The sequence below is a fragment of the Anarrhichthys ocellatus genome, unplaced genomic scaffold (assembly GCF_004355925.1).
Source record: "Anarrhichthys ocellatus isolate YVR2014 unplaced genomic scaffold, GSC_Weel_1.0 scaffold2, whole genome shotgun sequence".
Classification (NCBI taxonomy): Eukaryota; Metazoa; Chordata; class Actinopteri; order Perciformes; family Anarhichadidae; genus Anarrhichthys; species Anarrhichthys ocellatus.
In genome coordinates, this window is record NW_022280032.1 from 12,229,239 (window position 1) to 12,243,133 (window position 13,895).

Genomic DNA, 13,895 nt, shown 5'->3' on the forward strand with positions numbered 1-13,895 from the left:
TGTTTTAATAGACTTGAAACTTTTATTTACCAAATGTGTTTACTCTTTAACTCATACATCATCAATTACAGTTAATTTCTTTGCTTACTTAAGGCATATGTGGTTTTGTTCCCTTTAAGTTTATAAAGTCAGTCTTTCCATTACTATTTCATTTGCTTTATTGGTATATGCATGTTTTCAATAAATATTAAAACCTGCTTTTATTTCTTTTGTCTTCATACAGATGCATGTGTGTGCCTCCGTGTGCTCCCTCAATATTTTGGTTTTGCATCTTGCTAGCCAAAATGACTACAGAAATGCATGTGAAATGAGAGTCTTTTAAAATCAAAATTGCATGACCTTCAACTCATACAGTTCAGTATGTTTGTTTATGAAATAATAATGTATTTGATAAAGTAAAATCTATATCTTTGGACTTATTATGGCAGGTAAAGCTCTAGACTACACTAGCAAAGCTACTGGAATCTACTCTGGGACGATTGCTGCTCCATACTCCCAGGTCCCTGCAGCTGGGTTTGGTGTGAATGGTGTTCTAAGAACCTCAGATGGAATAGTGTACTCCTCTATTGCTGCCCCAGTTCCATCCACGTATGCAATTATAACTCAACCGGGCTCCATCTTTAGCAATACCTTAACACCTACATCAACAGTCCAGAACCAGTCATTGCCTCATCCGTATGGCTTCATTCCCAGTACAGACCCTGGACAGATAATTACTTTTGACACAGGGCTACCTAAGGAGCTTCTACCCACAGCTTTGGCTGACATCATTACAGGATATCCAGACATGTACTCAGACACCACCCTGGAAGCAATTGCTGCCTCTCTGGATGCCCTAGCCTCTTCCCCAATATTCCCTGGCTTAGACAACACAAAGATGGCCCAGTATCAGATGGAGAGGGAGTTTCTAGAGCTAGAGAAGCTTAAGCAGCTTTGTCTCGCTGAGGAGCTGGAGTGGGAGAGGCAAGAGATCCAGCGTTACCGTGAACAGGAGCAGCTTATGGTCCAAAGGGAGCTTGAGGAGCTTCAAGCTCTAAAACAGCAGCTTCTCATGCAGCAAGAAGAAGAGCACCATGCCCACATGGTGGCCCAGCAGGAGACCTATACCCAGCAGAAAGAGCAGTTGCAGCAAATCCAACAACTCCAACTACAACTCCAACGCCAGCTTGATGAGCACTATGGTAGCACTGGTACCACAGGAAACCTCCTAGATGCTAAATATGCAGGGGTAGGGGACAGTGGCCAGTACTGGCCTGTCAAAGATGAGTCTACAACTCCATCAATTGGGACACAGTTAGAGGAAAGTCAGGACCAGTTTAATCTTGGAAAGAGCCTTAAGGCTGATCAGGACACAGGGAAAAGAATAATTGATAGTGGAGTGCAGACAGATGATGAAGACTCAGCAGAGAAGCAACATGTAGGAAGGAGAAAGAAGAATAAGAGAAATGTTGATAGCTCAGCTCAGACTGATGATGAGGACCAAGATGAATGGGATGCTCCCACAAAAGCTCGACGACGCTCTCGAAAACACAGCAGCGATGGGAAACATGGCTCCAAGGTCTCTAGCATTGCTATCCAAACAGTGGCGGAAATATCTGTGCAGACTGACCACTCTGGAACAATCAAACGACCCAGTGTCCAGATAGACACTAAGGTGGAAATTATCAAGCATATTTCAGCTCCAGAGAACTCTCAGAGAGGTGGCAGTCTGAGCTGTCAGACAGACTCAGATAGAAGGCTCACACCGATTGAGGTAGGGTACAGCACACACCTAACAGCAGATGTCCCATTCAAGTCAAAAGTCTTCTACACCTCAGTCTCCCCCATGTCCCCGGAAAAGTCCCTTGGAGGGCAGAGAATGTTGACTGCTGACCCAACCAGATTTTCCTCTGGCCCTCGTATATTAAAGGCTGGTCAGAAGTCTCACTCTGATCCTAAATCCCTTAGTCCTACCACAGATGACAGGATGGGTGGATACTACGCAGACAGCTATTCTGTAAGTCGTAGCAGAATATAAATGGAAAAAAAACTGTCTCATTATTATTGATAACAATAATTACTGTGCTTATGATAGTTTCAGAATGATGAAAATGCTTTAAATACAAAAATGATAGAGAACAATACAGTGAATTGTAATATAATTGTGTTTTTAATCATTATTCAATGATTGACAGATTTATAATTTGTTTTATGTTCTAGAGTCGAGGCTCTCCCTCTGGTACAGGTAAGAAGGTAAAACGGACACTACCAGATCCCCCTCCTGAGGATGACTCTTTGGCAGGACGTTCAGGCTACAGCACCAACTCTGCACGTCGTCGTCTTGCCCGCAGTACAACAATGGCCCGGGCAAAGATCTTGCAGGACATTGACAAGGAGCTTGATCTGGTGGAAAGAGAATCTTCTAAACTTCGCAAGAAACAAGCTGAGCTAGATGAAGAAGAGAAAGAGATTGATGCAAAACTACGGTAAGATGCTGTGGATTTGACATCAACAATATTCAGGATTTAGGCTTGCACCTTTTTTCAGACCCTGTGACATTATGTCATTGACAACTAATGTAATAACTAATAATATGTCATGAATTAATTACAACTAATATCATTGCATTTCTCCCTCTCATGCAATAATTATTCCTAATTAATCTACATGATTCCCCTCTTACCTTGATAGCTTATGGGCTAAAAGGCTGCCTTGACATCACTCAGTGAGATCTCTCAACACTCACACATGTCACACTCATACAAAAGGTACTATTGTGTGAGAACCTGGAATTTTTTTTTTTCCTCTTTGGTTGTAATGTTGATAGAGTTGGTAATGCTTAAATTGTAAAACAATATGTATCCTTTTTCGTTATTACTGTAGGTACCTTGAGATGGGTATCAACCGGCGTAAGGAGGCCTTGCTGAAGGAGAGAGAGAAGAGAGAGAGGGCCTATCTCCAGGGGGTGGCAGAGGAAAGAGACTACATGTCAGACAGTGAGGTTAGCAACATCAGAGAGGCCAGGGGTGATGGCCAGGAGAGACCACGGACAGCTCCCCAGTCTGAGTTGGATCAGTTCATCCCTCCCCAGACTGAAGCTGATTCCCAGTACAACACACTAACTAGTCCCTACTCTCACTATGCTCAGTATCTTCCCCAGACCCTAACCACCAGCCACTACACCCAACAGAACCTATATCAGCAGCAGTCCCTTTACCACCAACAGGTGTCTCCTTACTCAACCCTATCCCTCCCCCATGCCCAGGGTCAGTCTAGCAACTACCAACATGCACTGCTCTTGCAGCAGGGAAAGCAGCGACAAACTACCCTGTCTGATTTAGAGCCTAAGATCACCACCAACTATGAAGTGATACACAACCAGCCTCTGCTCATTGTGCCAACCTCCACAGAAAGTGGTTATAGTGTTGCTCACCTGGGGGGCAAGTATGGCAGCTTGGACTTGAGGCTGGGGCTAGGCCAAAGGAGCATGGGCTCTAGTCCCATGTCTAGCATTTCTGCTGATTCCTTCTATGCTGATATTGACCACCACAACTCCAGGAACTACGTGCTGATAGAGGACATAGGGGAGCTCACCAAGGCCTCGACGGGGCTGAGCAACACCGGCTTGGGTTCTGGATTCAACATTCCTGATAAGGAGTTGTCCAAGGCAGACAGACTACTCAGGGCAGCAGAAGTCAGGCGCACAGCAGAGGTAAATACTGTATTGTTACATCATACGCATTTTTATCTTTCTTATCTCCTCGTGCTATATTTCTATTTTGATCTTACAGCCACTGAACATACACAATTTTGAAATTTGAGAGCATTGCTATACTGCTTTTTTTATTCCAATGATGAATGCATGCAAAACGGATGGCAGCAAAACAAAGCTTTAGCTGTTGGGTTGATACTACAGGGTTTTGGCCAGACAGATATCGAGGTATATGAAAAGTTATGTTCCTAAATGTTCAGCCCTTGCATAAACAAATGAAGACACATTGGTTCAGTCTGGCCACATCTGTATATATCACTGATCACGCATTTTTGAGGTATAGGTAACAAAAAAAATGCATTTGTTGTGTGAGTTTAATTCTTAGTAAAATAAAATTACTTTTCAGAAAACATTCAATGTGTGACATATTATTTTTCCCATTTAGGTGGCAGATTTTTTAGGCTCATCTCGACTTCAGGGTTATGGCAAAGGAGAAGATGAGACAATGGAGGAGCCTTATGAGCTAAAGCTACTGAAACAGCAGATCAAACAGGAGTTCAGGCGAGGAACTGAGGGACTAGAACACTTAACAGGGCTCGGCCTTCCTCATTATCTCCCCAGTGATGGCAGTTTTCGTCACTTCCCTAAAGGAGAGAAGTACAGCATTGGCAGGCTCACCCTTGAAAAACAGGCTGCAAAGCAACTCCCAGCAGCTGTGCTTTTCCAGAAACAGATGAAGAACAAAAAGGCCGTAATAGATCCTAAGGCTATCATAAAATGTTCCCCAATTCAAGAGAGTAGGGACCTGGAGCCTGACTTTGGCAGCTACATGGGATCTGGGGCCTCCTCTGTGACCAATCTGGCTGCTACAGCTAGGTTGCTTCAGGATGAGATTACATTTGGGCTAAGAAAAAACTTGTCTGAGCAGCAAAAATATTTAGGCTCCTCCCTAGGGGCCAATTTAGCTGGTTCTCTTAATTTTGGACAGTCCCTCGGAGTTGGATCCACTATCAGGGCCCCTGCCCAGGATGATGGTACCTACCCAAGTGGCACCCGTTCCCGCCCCTCATCACGCCCTTCCTCCCGCCCCTCTTCTGTCTATGGCTTGGATCTATCTATCAAACGGGACCTATCCAGCTCCTCACTTCGACTAAAAACAGAAGGAGAGGTCCTAGATGCTGCATTTGCTCCTGGGGTGGCCAGAGCAAAGCCCACCAGTCTCCCTATAAGCCAAAGTAGGGGACGCATTCCTTTTGTGTCTCAGAATTCTGAGGAGGAGAGCCCTCTGAGCCCGGTGGGGCAGCCTATGGGTATGGCTAGAGCCTCAGCTGGACCTCTTCCTCCCATCTCTGCTGATTCCAGGGATCAATTTGGGTCCAGCCATTCCCTGCCAGAGGTACAGCAACATATGAGGGAGGAATCTCGGACACGAGGCTATGATCGAGACATCGCATTCATCATGGATGACTTGCAAGGTGCCATGTCTGACAGCGAAGGTAAATGGAGCCTGATAGTGTTGCAGCAACACGACTGTGTGGACATGCTTGTCATGCATGCAAATGCTGAGTGGTCTTACTAAGTTTGTGCATTAACTGGTTCTTTCTTAATCATCAGTGTTCCAGATAGTTGTTGTTGGTTGTTCATTACTATATTTCCCTCTCTCACGGTAAATGTCCCATTAGATGTTTGCCTGCTGTTTCCTTTCTTTTTAATATCTTACTCACCGATACATAATACTCTTGGCCTGAGTTTATGTATGTCACTAATCAGTTCTATCCATGTTTGTCATATGATTTCTTCAGCATGCTTTGTCTTTTTATTGTACAATGACTTTACCTCTTCATAGTTACATTATTATCCTTACTTCTAAAACTCAGTGGTAGCACAACTGGTATGCACAAAATCTAGGGGCTTGAAGTTATTCATACACATTGTCCTCATTAAGGCTGCCTTATTCTTCGTGAAAGCCCAAATATATTATTATTATTATTATTATTATTACTATTATAATTATAAGAAATATATTGTTGACAGTCACCCCGAACTATCTTCACTGAGGATATTCAGTGAATACATGATAGATATAATGCAGTAATTGCACAGAAAGCTGTGGCACATAATAGCAGAAATGAATGGTTATTCAGAAATGTGCTGATAGGGTAAACCTATTTTTTTATCTTTAAAAGTGAGATACCACAAAGCACTTTTTAATAGAAGTTACATAGAAGATTAAGAAAAAATCTCTAAAATGTGTGACATTTAAGTATTTCTTAAATCACGTAAAAGTATGTTCAAATAGAACAAATAGATATTTTATAATTTTATCATATGTGCCTCTTAAATATACACTAAATTACAATAACTTATGCATCACTTACATATTGTATGATTATATGTGTACATATACACATGTTTAATGATAATAATAATGCTAATGATATACTGTACATGTCTCAGACTGTTTGGTTAATGACATTTAGAGTGTTTGAGACGCTGTAAAGGACTTTTACTGTCAAGGACTTTTACATGAAGGATTGACAAGGAGTGTCTAGGGATCCTCTCTGTCTTTTTTCAAACCCTCCCCCACCAATCTGCAAAGCACAATATGTAGGTCCTCGTTTCAGAAGAGAAGTATATTTTTACTTGTCTTACACATCGTTTCAGCTATTTTGGAATACAACTAGCAGCAGGAAGTTTAAAGGAATACTGCTGAATCATCGTGTCTAGATGTCCTCAGTACAGTTAAGGGATTCACTTTGTGTAGTTACTTTTCTTTAACTATTAGCAAGTCAGTGACACACACCTACTAATTAAAGAATAATCAAATGTCCAGGAGTACATTTCAACCCATACTGCAATGCAATTACTTTTTCTCAAGGACTACCGTACAGTTATGTGTACTGTTACAAATAACATTAAGAACCATATTATCGTGTCTTATTTGTCTTGTATGCAATTGTATGTCTTTAATTTTCTGTCTGTATCTGATTTTGCATCCTTGCATGTTGTGCAATATTTATGTTTTCCATTTCCATTTCAATAAAGTGAATGTTTTCTGCTTGTTGGTTGTTGCTGTGGATGTCGTTGCAATGTGAGATGTCCATGTCCCCAAGTGATTGATAGCAAATATTGACATGTACCATGTCCATTTTGTAAGAGTGGGATTGGTAGTGTTCCATTAGGTTAGACAAATCAATTTCTGTAGATCTCAATATACCACTTTAAAAGTTATTTTTAAGATTTAATTGGATATAGTAGGTTATGCATTTAGTACAAACAGTTATACTTAGACATTGTAAAAAAAATACAATATGAAAGGCCAATGACTTTTGCAAAACAGTTGCTTGATTGGGACTAAGTTTAAGAAGGTTTGAAGTCATTCACATTGATTATCAAATAAGTATCATTATGCATAACAACAACAAATATGTTTAGCAACTTTAGATATGTTTCTGGACCATTATGCACACTGAGGATCAGTATGGTTAAATCTTTGATAAGAAGGTGATATTTGTCCTGACCCCAGGTAAAAGTGTCCATCTGCCTTGATTACAGCACTAAGTGAATCCATGCTGGCTTTGAACAGAGATGATGCCAGAATCTTTCATGAAAGTATCAGACACGGTAGAGTATTTTACAGTACTAGTTAAAAAACATTATTTCAATAGTACTGCTTTGGCTCAATCATACATTAATTGACAGGTTGACAGCTTTTTTTTCTTAACGCTACTGCTTAAATTACACCTAAATTAAACTGTCCGACAGGCTAGTAATGTCAGACTTGCAGTAATTTCAAGCATGCTGATTTCAGTGCATGTGCTGAAGTATACTCATAATACAAATCTAGTGTTAGCGCAGTTCCTGTAGTTTTTTAGATGACTGAACATGTGTTGAACGCATTTCTAAAAAAAACATATAACTTTGTACCCCAGCTGGAGGCCCAAACTGGAATATAGAAGGTGAGACAGCATCACAATTCCATGTAATTACATAGACTGTATGCCTCCATGCCGCATATCATCGTTCTGACGGGTTCACTTCTCTGGTTGATTTTGGAAACCAATCCAGACTCATTCTGGAATGACCCACATCTCAGTAGTATACAATACATGTCATTTAGCAGGTCTCTCTTAGTTGACATGTCAGATACATTCTGGAATGAACCCCATCTTAATGGCACTAGATGTTTTTTTTTACAAGTCATATACTAAAGTGACTTCAGTTATAAATCATTTTGCAATGACTGCACATTACAATGCTTCTGTAAGCATATCAGACCCATTTCCAGTATTCATGTTCATGCATGTGTATTGTGTGATCATGCATAAGTGTTACCACAAAATGTGTTTCAAATGCTATCGCAGCGCATATATGTTAAGACATTTTATCCAATTTGTTTATAGAATTCTGAAGGTCGATGTTGCCAAAGAAAACCCTAATACTAAATAAGAACTGATAAGTGCTTCCTTCTCTAATCAAAGACATTTAGCTAACAGGCAACATTTACCTTCAGCGTATAAAGTCATCAGCTCATTTCTTCTCATCGTTATTGGCACATTTACTTTGGTGGAATTAGATCACTGATAATACAAAGAGACATTTGGCAGACCTATGCACATTCTATCATTAGTGACGATCTATTGCATGGAACACCAAAGTGATGACTCACATTTCTATTATAGAACATTCTCCACCAACCTGCCTTGTTACCATGGCTTTAGATGGTTTTTGAGCCTTGCAATAATGATGCCAAATGTACCACAAGACATTCATTGTCTTCTGGTTTTATATATCATGCTTTAAAGGTGTTAGATGTCTGTATGATGGGCTTTGGGGGTTTCACAGTACACATAACATAGTACATCATCAATACATTAGCATAGTGTAGTATCGCTTTACAGTTATATGGTTTTTGATCCTCTACTATAGACTACAGGAAGGTCTAAGATACTGTGAAGATATTTCTCCACCTTCACTCTCAAAATTATTTTATTAAGAAAAAAGTACGAAATATTTACTATCACTATTATTTATACTACTATACTACAACATACTGTTATACTATATTCTTATTATTCATATTCTTACTATTATTAATAGCATTATTATTTTTTTTATTTATTATTGGAATAAAACACACAATGGGACAACTCCAACCCACAGTGTTTTGTCTGAAATTATTAAGTAATAGTACATCATTTTCAAGGGCTTCTTTCAACAACAATGTTTCATATACAGCAGCTATGAAAATGTGGACAAAGAAGAGCCCTCACACTGAGACGGGGAGCAATGCATGGTATCAAAAGCATGCTAAACTTAAAATGCTCTTGAAATGTATTAATCTTTCATTCAGTGCTTGCAGTGATCATTTGATCTCACAGTCGGCATTGATAGGGTGGACTAGATGTTATACCTATTTGCTTTCACCTATCTATTCAGGAAAGATCTTCCTGTATTTGTATAAACATGGAGGGATGTGTAATACAATTTGTGATGCATACTGTTTCCAAAGCTTGATTGCAAGATGGATCGCTGTCCAAGTAGTCATTACCATGTTTATATCAGATATTTATCAAGCTATTGGGGATAAAGTAGGTGTGTTTTTCTGTGAGCATGGCTGTTAACCGCAGTCTCTCCCTGTCTAGCCTACCACCTGAGAAGGGAGGACACAGATTGGTTTGATAAGCCAAGAGAAGGACATCCGCAGAGTGGAAACATGTCGGACAGGAGACAGGTGAGATCCAAGCAACAACATTCAACTTCACACTATACACACTTCACAGTTTGCCTTCTTTATTTACATTTTCACTCAAACACTAAACCTGATATGTATTCTGTAAGGAATTAAATTTTCTTCATGTTGTAAATTCTTTGAAATTTCAGATGAATCTGGTGCCTTATGCCTTCCCTCACACTTGCATCAAGCTGAAGAGAGACCCAAAAGACACCAGTGTGTCAGGTAGAACACATAGACATTGCATTCAATGATTGCACACAATCATGTTCTATCACCCTTTAGCTAATTAGGATTTGGACGTTTATTTTTCCCTCAGGGAACGGTCTTGGGATCCGTGTGGTAGGTGGGAAGGAGGTGCCGGGTAGCCGAGGAGAGATTGGAGCCTACATTGCCAAGGTTATCCCTGGTGGTGTGGCCGAACAAACAGGAAACGTTGCAGAGGGTAAGAGGAAAATGAGAAAAAGTGGTGGTAATAATGAGTGTATATCTGCCCCAACTGGCTTATTTGGCATATTTAAAATGTCCATTATTATTTTCTAATCTGAAAATACAACATTCACATTTAGAATGGAAAAAATGGAAAATACAATGTTAAGTTAAGTTTGTAATAGTGAGAAAAACACATCATTCAACAAGAGAACATGCTGTTCAAATTAAGGTATATAAGGTGTGTTCATTTGTCTTTGCTACACATTGTAAGAAATAACATTGCTGAAGCCGGAGAGTTTAAGGGTGTAAATGCAAATCTTTAAACTGTTATTATTTTTAGGGCAGTGCAAGTGCATAAGTCTTCAGTTAAATCCCTGAATCACTGAATTCCAGATGGAGATGTGAGAGGCTGAAGTAGCCTTCTGTGTTGTGGTCTGTCATGTCTCATTCCCCCAACACAACACATCCAAACACAGAAAAAGCCTGTCAACTCACCCTCGACAGTACTGGGCTGTGTTAGTCATAGGCTATATTTAGCATCATTATAGACTCACAAATACATGGAGGCAGGCATAGACAAAAACACACAATAATGAGCTTTATAAATGTTAAGAAATCCATAATCATTAAATTGTACATTAGGTTGTTAGAATTTTTCAAATGATCTTCCTATGTTTATTCTTTGGACAGAGATGAGCCTGAATATTAATCGTAATTCCCATAGTTTGAAAATATTTTGAGAACAAAATTGGTTTATTTCTAGTTTCTCTCTTTAAATATAACTACATCATAGGTAATTGTTATTGCACAAGGGCGGGTGGTGAAGGACAGATCAGCTAATGTATTCGTTCTTGGTCTGATGCGTTTTATTCATTTTTTTGGTTTGGAAATAATAGGATAGAAAAGGTTAGACGGGGTTCCCTTTTCATGGCGTTATTAGTTGTAATAAAGAAACAGGAATAGTGGTCAGGCTGGCAGTGTTCAAGCGTATGCTGAATTGAAAGATGTGTATGTTTCAGCGGAACATGCCTTCAGGTGCAAAGTGAAATAAAGTGGGGGAGGATACGGAGAAGGATGTAGAGAGAGAGGAGGGAATACTCTAAATGAGCATTGGCTAATGCAGAAGGATGTAGAGATATTGAATCAAGCCTTTATTATCACAGCAGCTGGTGAGTTCATTCAAAAGCAAAAGTCTAATATGAAGACTAGATTTGTTTGTAAGTGAGGCCTCTTAAAGCTCTGGCCTTGGGGTGGAAGTTTGAGTTTGCTGTGCACTAATTTCTGTATACATTTTAATATTACTATTTGAGATGCATTATTTTGTCTCATTTATTTTACATCTGATATGCCATTCTTTGTTTGAGTAAAAACAAATATGATTGTTAAAATCTATGTGTGCAATGCTGTAATGATTCAATGATAAAGTCAACACCACAGCCAAATTAAAAATTTTAGTTTCACACTGGGTGTACTACAAATTAAAGTATTTCCTCTGCTACGTGAGTATGTAGGCTGAATCATGTTCCATATACAGAGAGGGGGTGAAAGGAATTTGCTGAAAAGCTATAACATATTGTCTGGGAATTGATAATACGCTTTTGTCTCTGAATCTGCCTGCCTGCCTTTATCACACCCCAGGAATGCAGGTGTTGGAGTGGAACGGAATCCCTCTGACGGGAAAGACTTATGAAGAAGTGCAGTGCATCATGGGCCAGCCATGTGCAGAGGCGGAGCTCTGTGTGAGACTGTGAGTTACATCTGTCATCATTTACCCCTCCATCCCACTGAAACTTCAACGTGTTTAGTCGCAATATGGTAACTCTGCACCAACGTACACCTTCTCTCCTCCCTCCTTTCCCTTCCCTTCATTCCACACCCCATCATCAAATATCACTCTATGACTGATTACTGCTAAAATACACTGGTTGATATTCCATTATATCCTGTATGGATCCAAACAGCGACCTTAATATGCTGTCTGACCCTGAGCACCCACAAGCCCTGGAGCACCATGTCCAGCTTAAGGCTGGTATGTACAAGAATTTGTTGATACGTCTGCATGCATGCATGTATCTGTGTACCTATTTCACATAAATACAAGGTGAATTGCTCTACGTATTTGTTTCAGTAGGTGGGCAGCGTTCCCCTGGTGTAGATCCTAAGCAGCTGGCGGCAGAACTGCAGAAGGTGTCCCAGCAGCTGGCTCCTGGTATGGCTGGGGTAGGGCTCGGGCCAGGAGGTTTGGGTGTCCTCTCTGCACTGGAGCGATCTGCCATCCTCCACTCGGGTACTGGATCAGCTGCCTCCAGTGGTGTGCCAAGCCCCGGCCAGCCCGCATCCCCTGCCATAAACAAGAAACAACGACACAAGGTTGTGGATTTGATTTAGTAGCACTTTCTGCTGCCTCATCTCAGACACACACTTCAGTTGTAAAGAGTTCCGTTTGCAATGTGATGACAAAAAGGAATATAGAAAGGGAAGAACTGGTTCATATGTCAAAGGTTGATACATTGTGTAAAATGTAAATCTATTTTGAATGAATAATAGTATGGATCTGTTTTGAGCCGCAGTATGTGGAACCCCGTGCACCCCCATTAGTATTACATCATGCATACTGACACTACAAGGGGGAGGTTTTATGTGAAGGCCAACTGGTGTGGCTGTGTTCATCAAATAGTGGCAGGCCAATTACAGAATAAGAACCTGTGGTGCAGTGCATGACCCTGTGTATGGGTGTTCTTTACACAAGCAATAGGAAACATATGCATACGTGCTTTATTATAAGCAAATGTTTAAATGCTTGATTTTTGAAAAGCATGTCACACTGATAGAAAAAAGAGAATGCATTATGTAAAAGCAAATGGTGATGTCTGCCGTGTACAGAATATATTGTGTTTGTACTTTGGAAATCATCTAAACTGAAATTGACATGTTTTATTAACGTCTAAGTACCTCAAATAATTGATTAACCTTCTCAAACTTCACTGAAGGACTTCCCAGTCAATTAGAAAGCTTCCATAGTCAAACCTCTCCTGAGCGAGATATAGATCCAGTAAGAAATCTTTACACTGCATCTTTTCTACAAGGACAACCTATTCATCTGTAAGCTGGCAATATATATTTCAAGAGTGAAGTCAGAGCAAGATTCACTGCATCCTAATCCCAGGCAAGTCTGGTGCAAGCTTTTCTTTGTGGGTCAGGACACGAAACACTAATTTTACAATCATTGTATGCTCCTCCTTCATTTTCTTGTAGCCGATCGAAGCAATGAAGACACCTCATCCCATCACTGGAGAAATTCAGGTATTAAAAATACTAAAGAAATATGTCCTGCTGTAGTTTGGTCTTGGTCTCACACAGCCTCCACTCCACTCGTTTTCCCTCAGCTCCAGATCAACTATGACAGGAACCTAGGAAACCTGATCGTCCACGTCCTGCAGGCTAGAAACCTGGCCCAGAGGGACAACGACGGTTATTCTGACCCTTTTGTCAAGGTCTACCTCTTACCGGGGAGAGGGTGAGCTCTGAGTGTGTTTGAGTGTTCACAAATGTCTGGTCTGTGTCTGCCTTTCTGCATCTGTGTCTGTCCTGTTTTCTCTCCCCCTATTTCTTTCTGACTTTATATTTACTGTCCTGTACGGAACTGACTAACTACCTGAGTTTGTATGAGAGAATGAGACTGGACATGATGATATGAGGCAGTCATTTGTAGGGTAATTAATAATTGAATTTGATTCAATCTCTATGAATCAATGGATGGGTGTTTTAGACTTGATACAAAGCTGCAAGAAGAGATCCATTCCCATACTGCAACATTAAAATATGTTGAATTACCTGGTCATAGACAGCATACATGTGTGCAAACATACTATATGCTGAATTCACAAGTTCTCTCTTACTCTGCTTAATTGAGAATTGTAGTACTATCCTCTAGTATATTGCCTGATCCACCATCCCACCAAGAGTCTGTGAACAGCAAGGGAAAGGATCAATACAGCCTTTATCTATTCTGTAACAGTGCTCTTAGATAATGACCCC

General features: G+C 40.3%; 1 protein-coding gene across 6 annotated transcripts in view; it reads left to right on the plus strand.

Annotated features, from left to right (window-relative positions):
* pclob (piccolo presynaptic cytomatrix protein b) overlaps nucleotides 1–13,895 on the plus strand; it is a 54,356-nt gene that overhangs the window by 29,833 nt on the left and 10,628 nt on the right. For 4 of the 6 annotated variants that reach the window (XM_031857822.1, XM_031857851.1, XM_031857861.1 and 1 more), the window contains 14 exons: nucleotides 429–1,996; nucleotides 2,200–2,465; nucleotides 2,863–3,691; nucleotides 4,137–5,187; nucleotides 7,247–7,315; nucleotides 7,624–7,650; nucleotides 9,337–9,425; nucleotides 9,575–9,650; nucleotides 9,745–9,870; nucleotides 11,496–11,604; nucleotides 11,819–11,886; nucleotides 11,986–12,227; nucleotides 13,113–13,160; nucleotides 13,244–13,374. In XM_031857822.1, the coding sequence (XP_031713682.1) occupies nucleotides 429–1,996; nucleotides 2,200–2,465; nucleotides 2,863–3,691; nucleotides 4,137–5,187; nucleotides 7,247–7,315; nucleotides 7,624–7,650; nucleotides 9,337–9,425; nucleotides 9,575–9,650; nucleotides 9,745–9,870; nucleotides 11,496–11,604; nucleotides 11,819–11,886; nucleotides 11,986–12,227; nucleotides 13,113–13,160; nucleotides 13,244–13,374 (4,699 nt within the window). The remainder of the gene's footprint in view (nucleotides 1–428; nucleotides 1,997–2,199; nucleotides 2,466–2,862; nucleotides 3,692–4,136; nucleotides 5,188–7,246; nucleotides 7,316–7,623; nucleotides 7,651–9,336; nucleotides 9,426–9,574; nucleotides 9,651–9,744; nucleotides 9,871–11,495; nucleotides 11,605–11,818; nucleotides 11,887–11,985; nucleotides 12,228–13,112; nucleotides 13,161–13,243; nucleotides 13,375–13,895) is intronic. The other 2 variants (XM_031857841.1, XM_031857871.1) reach the window with 2 other exon arrangements.